A 13,730-nucleotide genomic window follows, 5' to 3' on the forward strand; every position below is an offset into this window, starting at 1 on the left:
ATGCTGATTTTAGTTCTACCAGCTATACCCCCATTTATACTGTATTTTTCAACACACCCTGTACGTTACCTCGTCATTTTTTTTTGTTTGCTATGTACGGCGCTGCGGACACTTTGCGGCGCCATATAAATAAACGTACTACTACTACTACTACTACTTACCGAGCGTCCGATTCGCTGGTAACACAGGAAAACGCTGTGAATGGCTGTTCACACTGAACAGCCAATCACAGCGATCGCCGACGGGGGGGCGACATCGCAGCCCCCCCTGGGCATTTAGGGACATGTCTGCTGTCAGGGACAGCAGACATCGTCCCTCTGTCACTGCGTCTCGAGACGCAGTGACAGTTTAAACTCATGACGTACATTTATGCCATGTGTCGGGAAGTACCTCCCGGCCATGACGTAAATGTACGTCAAATGTCGGGAAGGGGTTAAGGTTGAACTCTTATCAAAAGAAGATTCCCAAACCGCCCAAGATTAACTCCGAAAGTGGGGCTGAATTCGAGGTAAGACGCATTATAGACTCTCGTTGCCGCAATTCTCGTACCCAGTATCTGGTGGAATGGGTTGGGTTTGGTCCCGAAGAGAACTCTTGGGTGGATTCCATTGATTTGCACGCTCCAAAACTGGTAAAGCAATTTCTCCAGAGAAATCCGCACAAGGCCCATAGGCGCCCTGGGGTCACCCTGAAAAGGGGGGGTACTGTCACACGTAGCCGCGACGGAGCGCGGCGGGTACAGTACTCACCCGTCCGCGCCCGCCGCCGGCTAGCGTGTGCAGGCTCCGGTCTGCGGTGTGCGGGTAGCGGCAGCTCTGGGTAGGGATGGCAGTAGTAGTGGTGCCGGGAGGCCGGCGTCGCCATCTTGGTTGAGGGCAGGAGACAGATTGGCCCAGAGTGGAGGTTCCCTCCTCATCCTGTGCTGACAGCCAATGGCAGCCATCCCCTGGGGATATAGGGGATCTGCCTAGGCTGTTCAGTGTCAGTGCAATGAGTCTTTGGAGTCATTCACAACTCCTAGCTGATTCCCGGATCCTGGCTCTTTCTCTCCTGACTCTGGTGCCTTGCTCCCTGCATCTTGCTACAAGGAAGTTTTCTCCTGACACCAATGCTGCAAGTCCTACCTAGTGCTTGTTCCTGCTTGTGTCCCAGAATTACCCTGCACAGCTTCCCGCTGTCCTCCTTCATACAACTCATTCATTCCATCATCTTTCAGTCATCCGGATCCATTTCTTCTGTCATCAAATCAACCTCCTTCCGGATCCTCATCTATGTACTCTGGCTCACCAAGTATACGTTTCCAGATTTCCCTGCCCGTTATTAGTATTGTGGAATTTAATTTATTCCAACTGTCACTTAAAGAAGTATTTGAGTGAAGTTTATCATTTATGAAATCCGTTATTAAACCTGCACGTTTCAATCCTACTCCTCCTGGTCCGTCTCCGGTTCCTGTGCACCACACGACTCCATCCAGCCCTTTAGCCGTGACACTGTAATGGAATCTGTTGGGCTGTATAAGACACTGTAACGGAATCTGCTGCACTGTATAAGACGCTGTAACGGAGTCTGCTGCGCTATATAAGACACTAATGTAATCTGCTGCGCTATATAAGACACTGTAACGGAATCAGCTGCGCTATATAAGAAACTGTAACGGAATCAGCTGCGCTATATAAGAAACTGTAACGGAATCAGCTGCGCTATATAAGACACTGTAACGGAATCAGCTGCGCTATATAAGACACTGTAACGGAATCAGCTGCGCTATATAAGACACTGTAACGGAATCAGCTGCGTTATATAAGACACTGTAACGGAATCAGCTGCGCTATATAAGACACTGTAACAGAATCAGCTGCGCTATATAAGACACTGTAACGGAATCAGCTGCGCTATATAAGACGCTGTAATGGAATCTGCTGCGCTATATAAGACGCTGTTACGGAATCTGCCGCGCTATATAAGACGCAGTAACGGAATTTGCCGCGCTATATAAGACGCTGTAACGGAATTTGCCGCGCTATATAAGACGCTGTAACGGAATCTGCTGCGCTATATAAGACACTAACGGAATCTGCTGCATTATATAAGACGCTGTAACGGAATCTGCTGCGCTATATAAGACGCTGTAACGGAATCTGCTGCGCTATATAAGACGCTGTAACGGAATCTGCTGAGCTATATAAGACGCTGTAACGGAATCTGCTGCGCTATATAAGACGCTGTAACGGAATTTGCCGCGCTATATAAGACGCTGTAACAGAGTCTGCTGCGGTATATAAGACACTGTAATGGAATCTGCTGCGCTATATAAGACGCTGTTACGGAATCTGCCGCGCTATATAAGACGCTGTAACGGAATCTGCTGCGCTATATAAGACGCTGTAATGGAATCTGCTGCGCTATATAAGACGCTGTAACGGAATCTGCTGCGCTATATAAGACGCTGTAACGGAATCTGCTGCGCTATATAAGACGCTGTAACGGAATCTGCTGCGCTATATAAGACGCTGTAACGGAATATGCTGCGCTATATAAGACGCTGTAACGGAATCTGCTGCGCTATATAAGACGCTGTAACGGAACCTGCTGCGCTATATAAGACGCTGTAACGGAATCTGCTGCGCTATATAAGACACTGTAACGGAATCTGCTGCGCTATATAAGGCACTGTAACGGAACCTGCTGCGCTATATAAGACACTGTAACGGAACCTGCTGCGCTATATAAGACACTGTAACGGAACCTGCTGCGCTATATAAGACACTGTAACAGAATCTGCTGCGCTATATAAGACACTGTCACGGAACCTGCTGCGCTATATAAGACGCTGTAACGGAATCTGCTGCGCTATATAAGACACTGTAACGGAATCTGCTGCGCTATATAAGACGCTGTAACGGAATCTGCTGCGCTATATAAGACGCTGTAACGGAATCTGCTGCGCTATATAAGACACTGTAACGGAATCTGCTGCGCTATATAAGACGCTGTAACAGAATCTGCTGCGCTATATAAGGCACTGTAACGGAACCTGCTGCGCTATATAAGACACTGTAACGGAACCTGCTGCGCTATATAAGACACTGTAACGGAACCTGCTGCGCTATATAAGACACTGTAACGGAATCTGCTGCGCTATATAAGACACTGTAACGGAACCTGCTGCGCTATATAAGACACTGTAACAGAATCTGCTGCGCTATATAAGATACTGTAACGGAATCTGCTGCGCTATATAAGACGTTGTAATGGAATCTGCTGCGCTATATAAGACGCTGTAACGGAATCTGCTGCGCTATATAAGATACTGTAACGGAATCTGCTGCGCTATATAAGACGTTGTAACGGAATCTGCTGCGCTATATAAGACGCTGTAACGGAATCTGCTGCGCTATATAAGACGCTGTAACGGAATATGCTGCGCTATATAAGACACTGTAACGGAATTTGCCGCGCTATATAAGACGCTGTAACGGAATCCGCTGCGCTATATAAGACACTGTAATGGAATCTGCTGCGCTATATAAGACGCTGTAACGGAATCTGCTGCGCTATATAAGACACTGTAACGGAACCTGCTGCGCTATATAAGACGCTGTAACGGAATCTGCTGCGCTATATAAGACACTGTAACGGATTCTGCTGCGCTATATAAGACACTGTAATGGAACCTGCTGCGCTATATAAGACACTGTAATGGAACCTGCTGCGCTATATAAGACACTGTAACGGAACCTGCTGCGCTATATAAGACGCTGTAACGGAATCTGCTGTGCTATATAAGACGCTGTAACGGAATCTGCTGCACGATAAAAGAAACTGGAAATAAATAAAATAAATTCAGAATATGGTAAATATGCTAAACCATTGTATATTGATTATAAGAAGAGTATATCACACATATCCATTTGCACACCTTTAATAATTTGTTAATAATAACCAGGGGCGGATATTGGGATGACAGCGCCCCTAGGCACAAAAATAACGCCGCCCCCCATCCCTGTCTGTTATTTTTATTGATCACATATAAGCCCTCATTTGATAATAGCCAATATAATGGATTTATAAAAAAGCCACTAACTGTGACATGTTCTTTATTATGAATACATTACTAAGTAGGACAGTTTATAGGGGCAGTATCTGCATGTCCTGTCCATTTACACTCTATATAAGATGGAATGTAGTACAGTGGATATTTTGCAGTTATTGGTACATTTTGGGCTGACAGTACAATCACAGGCATCCAGGTGCCGCCCCCAAACATGTGCCGCCCCTAGGCACGTGCCTCACGGGAAATTTGGCTCTGATAATAACATAACAACATTATCAGTAAGAAATAAAGAAGATTTTTGCATTTAGCAAATATCTCAACAAAATACCCGAACCCCTTTCCTGGCCGCAGATCTGCGAACCTGGAGTCACTTCATCAGCGTCAATGCCGTTATATTGATAGTAAGACCAGAAGGCGCTGTCTGTCCCAGAGCTCATATCCTTCTTTATAAGATTCAGCTTTGAAAAGCTCCATTCCCATGAAGCCGCAGACACACAGATTGCTAAACGCGGGAACGTCCCAGGTTTTTGGGGACGTTCCTGCGTCCCTCCCGCGTCCGGCAGTGTCCCACTGCGGCGGAGGGGGGGGCAGTTGGGAGTCCCCCCTCTGCCCTAAATCTGACAGAATAGATGCAGTGCACAGCCCTCATTTGCATACATTACAACTAATTTGCATAAGCCACACCCCCTTTTCGGTCGCTCGCACGTCCCTATTCTTGCCATGGAAAAGTTGGGAGGTATGAGATTGTCAGGAACCATTTTACACTTATGGGACCTGCACAGAGGGTGATTTCAGGGTGTTTTCTAAGCGATCGGGAAAAGACTGGGTGACCCCCATATTTTGTAACAGGCTCCCACAGTAAGGGGACGCTGGACAGGGTATCTGGGGGAGTGGGGCTCCCCCAATAAAGGGGTCTGCCCAAGGCTGGTGCAAGCCATGTCTGCACCCCAGACGACCACCGCCCACCTTTCCCTGCTCACCCGCTCTCTGTAGAGGGTGTAGATGCAGCCGCAGCCCACCTGCTCTGTGTGGAGGGGGATTGGGGTGTGGCTGCCTCTGATGATCAGGCCCCCATGGGGGGGGGGGGGGGGTGCGGGCACCACTCCCCTGGATAATGATATTTATATAGCACTTTTCTCCCAATAGGACTTAGGGCCTTATTCTGGTTGAGTCGGTCCGTTCCGAATTCTGTCAGACAGTGACTTTTAGCTACCTGCGCATGTGTGAGCAACGCAATGCGCATGTGAAACGCTGTGTCTCCGCACTCATTCTCAACAAAACAATCTACAAATGTCCACCGAACACTCTCAGGAAAGATGGGCGTAATATGGGTGTCACGTTAGCGTGTATAAGGGCACGGTCTCAAAGTGGGCGAAACTGTGCGTTAATGTGGGCGTAGACATGGGAGTGCACAAACTGTGGTAGGCGTGCATTCGGACCGGACACCGAGCGCAAGCGAACCAACACGGCAGTCGGTGTCAATAAGCAGCTTTCACTTCTCTGAGGGCAATGGTTCATGCACTAGGCATTCGGATCGCCCAATTAGTACGCCCGCACCTTAACACTCGCAGCTGAGCACAATACAATCCAGTCCTCTGGTCATTACTGATTAATTACACTCTTTCCACAGCTTCTATTGGAACCACTAAGTCATTGCTGACTAAATGGGGCAATACTAAATCTCTTATATATTTGGCTACATCTGTCACTCAAAGTGTGTCTGACTCTCTAACGCTGGGTGGAGCCTCTGACTCACATGACTGACTCACATTACAGAGAACCAGCCCAGTGAGCCCACAGTGCCAGACACCCTCTGCCTCTCCATGTTACACAGCAAAGACACAGCTACTCACCAGACACACCAGGTGAGCGCCCCGCACCTCCATACCTCCCAACATGACCCTCTCCAGGAGGGACAGAATGCTCTGTTTGTGGACTTCCATCTTAATTTATGATTGTCATCACCTGTTTTAAACAGGGTAATTGACAATAAAGGTGTTTAAGCACAGGTGATGGTAATCCATAAATTAAGAAGAAAGTTCAGAAACAGAGCAATGTGTCCCTCCTGGAGAGGGTCATGTTGGGAGGTATGCACCTCCCTCCCTCCACCCCCCCCCCCCATTCACGGCAACCCCACGATTAAATGGCACATGCAAAACACTGACATGGCTATGGTTGACAATGAAAAAGGTTGACATGAGTTTTTGAAGATTTATTTTTCACTTTTTCAATGTTTTCATATTCATTCTCATGTGTCGACATGGACACCAATGAAGTGCCACACTTATGTCAACATTTACATGTGTTGACCTTTATTTCTTGTGGCGATTCGCGGCACCCCCCGGCGACCCCCCCCCTCCCGCGATTCGCAGCACACCACCCGCAATTCGCAGCGACTCCCGCGATTTGCGGCCCCACCCCGTGACACCCCCCCTCCTGCGATACGCGGCACCCCGCAAACCCCCCTAACACAATTTGCGCCATCCCCCCGGGCCCCCCTCCCGCGGATTGCGGTACCCTCCACCCCCCGCGACCCCCCTACCGCGATTCCCCCCCTGACCCCCCTCCTGTCATTGCGGCAACCCCGCGACCCACCCTCCCACAATTCACTGCAACCCCCCGCGTCCCCCCCTCCCACGATTCGCGGCACCCACGCCCCCCGCGACCCCCCCTCCCGCAATTCACGGCATCCACCTCGACCCCTCCTACCGTGATTCGCGGACACCCCTCACCTCCTCCCTCCCCCCCACCCCCGCTCGCGATTCACGACAACCCCAGGATTAAATGGCACATGCAAAACACTGACACGGCTATGGTCTACAATGAAAAAGGTTGACATGAGTTTTTGAAGATTTATTTTTCTTTTTTGAATGTTTTCATATTCATTCTCATGTGTCGACATGGACACCAATGAAGTGCCACACTTATGTCAACATTTACATGTGTTGACCTTTCTGTGTTGATTTTTTCTTGTAGCAATTTTTTTCCAGTGACAACTATGAACTATGTGCACGTCAACCTAAACATCATCGACCAATTCTTTGTATAATATATAACACCTGTTCTGTTTTACTGTAGGTGCTTTAAGTCAGATCTTTTACTGCTACTATTACTGTTTATGTAAATGCATTCTGAATGACAGCAACATCCTACCATCCTTCTACAAGAATATATAACCAACTAGGTGATTCATCGCGCCCCGTGCCCCCCCCCTCCCGCAACTCACGGACCCCCCGCGCACCCCCCTCCCGCGATTCGCAACCCCCCCTCGCGCAATTCACGCCCCCTCCCACGCTTTGCGGACCCCCGCCCTCTCCCGCGATTCGCCGACACCTGCGCCCCCTCCCTCCCTTGATTCGCGGCACCCCCGCGCCCCTCCCGCAATTCACGGCACTCCTGCGCCCCTCTTTAGTCCCCCGTATGCCCACACACCCCTATCACTACCCAGCTTCCTGCTCTCCTGAACCGTAACTTCCACCACTGGGGAGTCGCTGACGCTGTGTTGCCCACATACCCCTATCATGCCTCATAGCCCAGCCTCCTGCTTTCATGCACCCGAACTCCCACCCAGTAGGAGGAGACACTGACTCAGGGCCACCATCCTGTACTCCTGTACTGCCACGCTGGACCCTCACCCACTGGCAGAAGCTGCACAGTATCTCCCACCCTCCTCTTTAGTCCCCCTTATGCCCACACACCCCTATCACTACCCAGCCTCCTGTTTTCCTGTGTCGTGACCTCCGCCAGTGTGGAGCCGCTGACTCAGAAACACCCTACTATACTATTGCACACACACACCTAAACAACATGCACACACAGCCCCCCCCCCACACTCACAAATGTCACTGTACCCTCCACACTATCAATGTACATCTTTCTCTGTAACCGCTTTTTAATTAAACAAAACAATACACACCCCCTTCCACATCATATGCTCTCTATGTAACACATTTCACCTATAACTGAAGTTGCAATAAAGGCCATCTGTCATACAATTCTAACCATATTTCTCATATACAAATGTTCACAAATTAAGGGGGCGCAGCCCCTTACGACGGTGTGAAGAGCGCCCGTAGGGTGCGATGAATCACCTAGTAAATAATACATATGTTAGGAGGTAGCAATATTGGATAAGTGTGTAATGTGGGTGAAGCATGATTTCCGAATAGATTTGTGAGGTGGGCGCAAAAACCCCAACTCGGTGCGTACGGTCAGCTTCCTGTCCGTTCGGACCCAGTAGGACCATGCTGAATCTTTGAGTTCTGACCGCACACGTGTGGATACAGTCTTCTTTGAAAGTCCGTCCGAACGAATGCGGACAACATGTAGGCCTGTGTTCTTTGAAGGTCCGTGCATTGAGTTCGGTCATTTTTGAACGAACGCGTATCCGAAAGAGTGAACCAGAATAAGGCCCTTAGTGCTTCACCATTGTCTTTACAGCTCAAAATACACAACAAGCTTAACAGTAGATGTCAGTGAAATGCTGAGTAAATAGGAAAGTCTTTAGTCTATTCCTAAAGGATTCTACAGTGGGGGCTTCTCACACTGTGCGAGGGAGAGAGTTCCATAGAGTTGGAGTAACAAAGGTGAAAGCTCGTCCCCCAGATGAATTCAGGGAGATTCTGGGTACTGTTAGTAGTCCTTCAGTGGATCGTAGTAATCGAGTAGGACAGTAAGGGATCAGCAGCTGCTGCAGGTACCTTGGGCCCTGGTCATGTAGGGCCTTGAACGTGAGTAAGCCAATCTTGAAAACGATTTGCCATATTACAGGTAGCCAGTGACGGTTGTAGAGAACGGGAGTTATGTGGCTGGAGCGGGGCTGGTTAGTTAATAGTCTGGCAGCTGCATTTTGTACCAGCTGCAATTCTTTTGCTGGAAGACCCAGGTAGAGAGCATTGCAGTAATCTAGGCGTGATGATATAAATGCATGTATGACTTTAGGCAGGTCTTCTGAGGGAATTAAGTGCTTGATTCTGGCTATATTGCTTAGATGAAAGAATGAGGATTTGATTGCGGCTGACACCTGATGTTTAAGTGTCAGGCCATTATCCAGGACAACACCAAGACTCCGCACATGATCAGAGTTTTTTAATGCTGTGACCCCAGCGTAAGACCTGTCCGTTGGCTATGCTACCGTCTTCTCCTGTGATTTATCATCAGGACTTCTGTTTTATCTGGGTTCAGTCTCAGCCAACTGGCATCATCCACTCCTGGAGCTCAGCTAGGCAGCCATTTAAGGTTGTTATTCGGTTATCGGTGCCTGGAGCAAAGGACAGGTACAGTTGGGTATCATCTGCGTGGCAGTGGTAGACCAGGCCATGGCGACTGATTATGTCACCAAGTGGGAGCATGTATACTGCAAAAAGCATGGGAGATAGTATAGAACCCTGTGGGACACCACAGGACAATGGCACTGGTGGTGACGAGTATACTCCGGATGACACTCTCTGTGACCTGCCAGCAAGAAATGATTTGAACCAGCTAAGGACTGTGCCACCCAGGCCACAGAAATTCTTCAGGCGCTCAATTAGAATCCCATGGTCAATGGTGTCAGATGCTGCAGAGAGGTCCAGAAGTATTAGGATTGAACAGTCTCCTCTATCCCTTGCATTTAGAAGATCATTGAGCACACATACCAGAGCTGTTTCTGTGCTATGTCTTCTCCTCAGTCCTGACTGGAATGGATCATATATGTCATGGGTTAACAGGTGGGTCTCTAGTTGAGTTGCAACCACTTTCTCAATAACCTTTCCTAGAAAAGGAAGATTTGATACTGGCCTGTAGTTGGTCATGCAGTCAGGGTCTAAATTAGATTTTTTAAGAAGTGGTCTGACTATTGCTTCCTTTAGTGGTTCAGGAAAAACGCCTGTCTGCAAAGAGCATCGAACTAACATATCACTTGCAGATGGCGGGGAGAATGTTATAGAGCATTATATTTATGTACGTATTATGCCATATAATGGTTAATACAGATAATAATATGTGATCAGAGGATAACGTGACTTATGGTAAATGTCTCTTATATCCAGGAGTCACTGGCACAGGGACATCATCCCCCAGGAATCTGAACATCACCATCACGTTCGCAGACAGAGGAGACTGTAAGAGCGGCATTTACATCTTGTATAATACAGAGGGATATAACTGCACACCAGCGTCCGAAGCTAATGACAGTCTATCTTACCATTGCCAGAGAGATGTCCAGGCCTCCGCGCTCCCTGCACCCTCTACCAACCCAGGTACGTCTCATCTCAGGTGCAGCCGGCACATTTGTGTCGCATATTGGAAATCAGGGCAATAAATACTGTGTAATATATACAGCGTAGACTCCCAGATGTGTCCTCGTTCACCTGACTGCTGCGAGATGCCGGGGGCTGCTGAGATGCTCCACCGCGGTTAGGGGCTTATTTGGTATAGGATGTGTATGTGCTCAGTAAATAATAGCGATTCCAGGGAACTGCCCACCCAAACGTCCAGGATCCGAACCATGGCTCCGGTTTTCCTGCCAGACTCGGATTCTAAATCAAGGCACAATGGGGGTTATTTTGGTTTATTCGCAAGGCTGCAAATTCATGGAATGATGGGCATTCCCATAATGTAATGGGGCAGCCGGCGCCCCCCGCCTTTCTCTGCCCCCCCCCACGCTGTGTGTAGGGTGCGAGCACACGGCAGACGCACAACATCAGTCCTCCGTGCGAATGCACGGAGGACCGAAGGAATTAGAATAACCCCCAATGTCCTCACCCCAGGATTGGATCTTGCGAGTTTTGGTACACACATGTTCCTAGAGAATAGTAGTGGCCCAGCTGTTGGGATCATGCATCTCATATATTATTATTATTGCTTGCATTTAGCACCGGTCCTGTAACATAACAGCGGCATCTTAGTGCATCGCCCTAGTACAGACAGGGGCAGCATTAACCCCTGGTGCACGATTACATCCTCGCCAACGTTTCAGCAGAGGCGTAGGGAGGGCGGAGCCACCGGAGCTCATGCTCCGGGCGGCGATTGGTTGACTGGCGCCACCGGCCCGCCCCCCCTCCGCAAATGATCCCGGCGCCTGCTGCCTCCTGCCCTGCCTGCTCGCCTGGTCCCTGCCGCAAAGCGTCACGGGCGGTGAGGCCGGGCGGCGGGCTGACACGTCGGACTCGTACCGGCGGTACCCCTAGGCTATGTCCTCCGGCTGTCACTGAATTGCTGCTGCTGCTGCTGCTGCTCGGTCCGGCTTCCGGGCAGCGCAGGCAGCGTAGCACTACTAGCAGCACTATCTGTCACTGACTCTGAGTGACACACTGTACAGACCCCTCCCAGTCACTCCCAGCGACAGCCAGAGTCACCTGTCTCTGACCCCATCCCAGGCTACAGCAGCGTCACTCATCAGCCTTCCCAAGCGCTGGCTGTAGCCTGGAGGAGGAGAATGTGCCTTGCTGGCTGCCGCCCGAAGCCCGTGCCTTATCCTGTTGTTGAAGGTGGAGTGTTTTTAATTTCTATTAAAGCTAAAAAAGTTTTTACAATAAACATGCTTAATAATATGCTTTTTTTTTTTGGTGGATTCGTGGAGCCCGAGGGGGGGGGGGGGGGGAGTGTCTTATATAGTGCAGCAGATTCCGTTACAGTGTCTTATATAGCGCAGCAGATTCCGTTACAGTGTCTTATATAACACAGCAGATTCCTTTACCGCGTCTTATATAGCACAGCAGATTCTGTTACAGTGTCTTATATAGCGCAGCAGATTCCGTTACAGTGTCTTATATAGCGCAGCAGATTCCGTTACAGTGTCTTATATAGCGCAGCAGATTCCGTTACAGCGTCTTATATAGTGCAGCAGATTCCGTTACAGTTTCTTATATAGCGCAGCAGATTCCGTTACAGCGTCTTATATAGCGCAGCAGATTCCGTTACAGCGTCTTATATAGCGCAGCAGATTCCGTTACAGTGTCTTATATAGCGCAGCAGATTCCGTTACAGTGTCTTATATAGCACAGCAGATTCCGTTACAGTTTCTTATATAGCGCAGCAGATTCCTTTACCGCGTCTTATATAGCGCAGCAGATTCCGTTACAGTGCCTTATATAGCGCAGCAGATTCCGTTACAGTGTCTTATATAGCGCAGCAGATTCCGTTACAGTGTCTTATATAGCGCAGCAGATTCCGTTACAGTGTCTTATATAGCGCAGCAGATTCCGTTACAGTGTTTTTTTAAGTTTTTTCTTTTCAAATGTAACATGCCAACACATGTTAGCCACGCCCCCAATTCATTACCGGGGGGGGGCGCGAAATATGCCCTTGCTCCAGGCACCATGACACCTAGCTACACCGCTGCGTTTCAGGGTCCAAGGACCTTTTCAACAGGACGTGCAATAGTGGCGTGGATATGAGATTTACATCGGGGTGGTCGTGTCGGAAAAATCGCGTTGATCGCATCGCATGCGATTTGGTCGCATGCGATGTGATCGACGCGACCGACCCGATTTTTTGATTGAATGAAATGTAAATCGGGTCCCTGGGACCCGATTTTACATTGGATTCAATGTAAAATATTCCCAACCCCCCCAAATTTAACGGCGTAAACCCCACCCCACGATAGACGCCAACCCGAAGCGTGGCGAGCGCAGCGAGTCCGCGAGGGGCGGCGGTGCGCGTGCTCCGACCTTTTCATTCCCCTACTATCCACGTCGGCATGGAGAATAGAATAGTGTGGCGAGCGCAGCGAGCCACCGAGCCCGAAGCGTGGCGAGCGCAGCGAGCCCCGCGAGGGGACGCATATACCTGTGAAGTTATACGCGTCCCCTCGCGGGGCTCGCTGCGCTCGCCACGCTTCGGGCTCGGTGGTTTGCTGCGCTCGCCACACTATTCTATTCTCAACTCCACGCCGACGTGGATAATAGGGGAATGAAAAGGTCGGAGGACGCGCACTGCCGCCCCTCGCGGGCTCGCTGCGCTCGCCACGCTTCGGGTTGGCGTCTATCGTGGGGTGACGACGGGGACATCTATAATGTGAAATGGGTCATATTGGCCCATTTCACATTTTTCACATTTTCTCACGATTTCAATGTTAAAAAATATTTTAACATTGAAGCCTATGGAAAAATCGGGGGCATCGCGTCGGGACCAATGTTAATGGTCCCGACCGACGCGATGCCCCCGATATTTTACCTTTCCCGACACGATTTCAATGTTAAAATATTTTTTAACATTGAAGCCTATGGAAAAATCGGGGGCATCGCGTCGGTCGCGTCGGGACCAATGTTAATGGTCCCGACCGACGCGATGCCCCCGATATTGTGTCTTAGCCGGCAAAATGGACCTGATTTCAAAGGAAATCGGGTCCATCGTGTGGATCGTGTACCTTAACTTAAAGATTGTGGCCGTGCTAGGAAACAAGTACAGAAAAAGGTGCTAAGAAACCTTTTACCTTTAAGTAGCCATATTGTGCGTGTGGGTCTGCGCCAGAAAGCGGGTGGTTCCCACTCCCAACCGCCAGCTTCCTGCCAGTAAACCTGCAAATCCATTGCGCTAATAATCACCCGCATATTCAGTCGCTAATGCCTTTTGATAATAGCATGCCTCCAACTGTCCCGATGTTTGCGCGACAGGCCCATTTTTAGGGACTGACCTTCATCACATCCGGAGCTGCCAGTGTTCCGTGGTAGGGGGACAGTTGGGAGCCCCCCTG

General features: G+C 49.4%; 1 protein-coding gene across 3 annotated transcripts in view; it reads left to right on the top strand.

Moving 5' to 3' along the window:
* The window catches only part of LOC146032589 (uncharacterized), a 90,149-nt gene that overhangs the window by 32,680 nt on the left and 43,739 nt on the right, over positions 1-13,730 (top strand). For 2 of the 3 annotated variants that reach the window (XM_083158501.1, XM_083158500.1), the window contains exon 2: positions 10,084-10,293. The exons of the other annotated variant lie outside the window; for it this stretch is intronic. In XM_083158501.1, the coding sequence (XP_083014627.1) occupies positions 10,084-10,293 (210 nt within the window). The remainder of the gene's footprint in view (positions 1-10,083; positions 10,294-13,730) is intronic. 3 annotated transcript variants of the gene reach the window in all.

Source organism: Crinia signifera, chromosome 1, assembly GCF_055691185.1.
Source record: "Crinia signifera chromosome 1, ASM5569118v1, whole genome shotgun sequence".
Taxonomy (NCBI): Eukaryota; Metazoa; Chordata; class Amphibia; order Anura; family Myobatrachidae; genus Crinia; species Crinia signifera.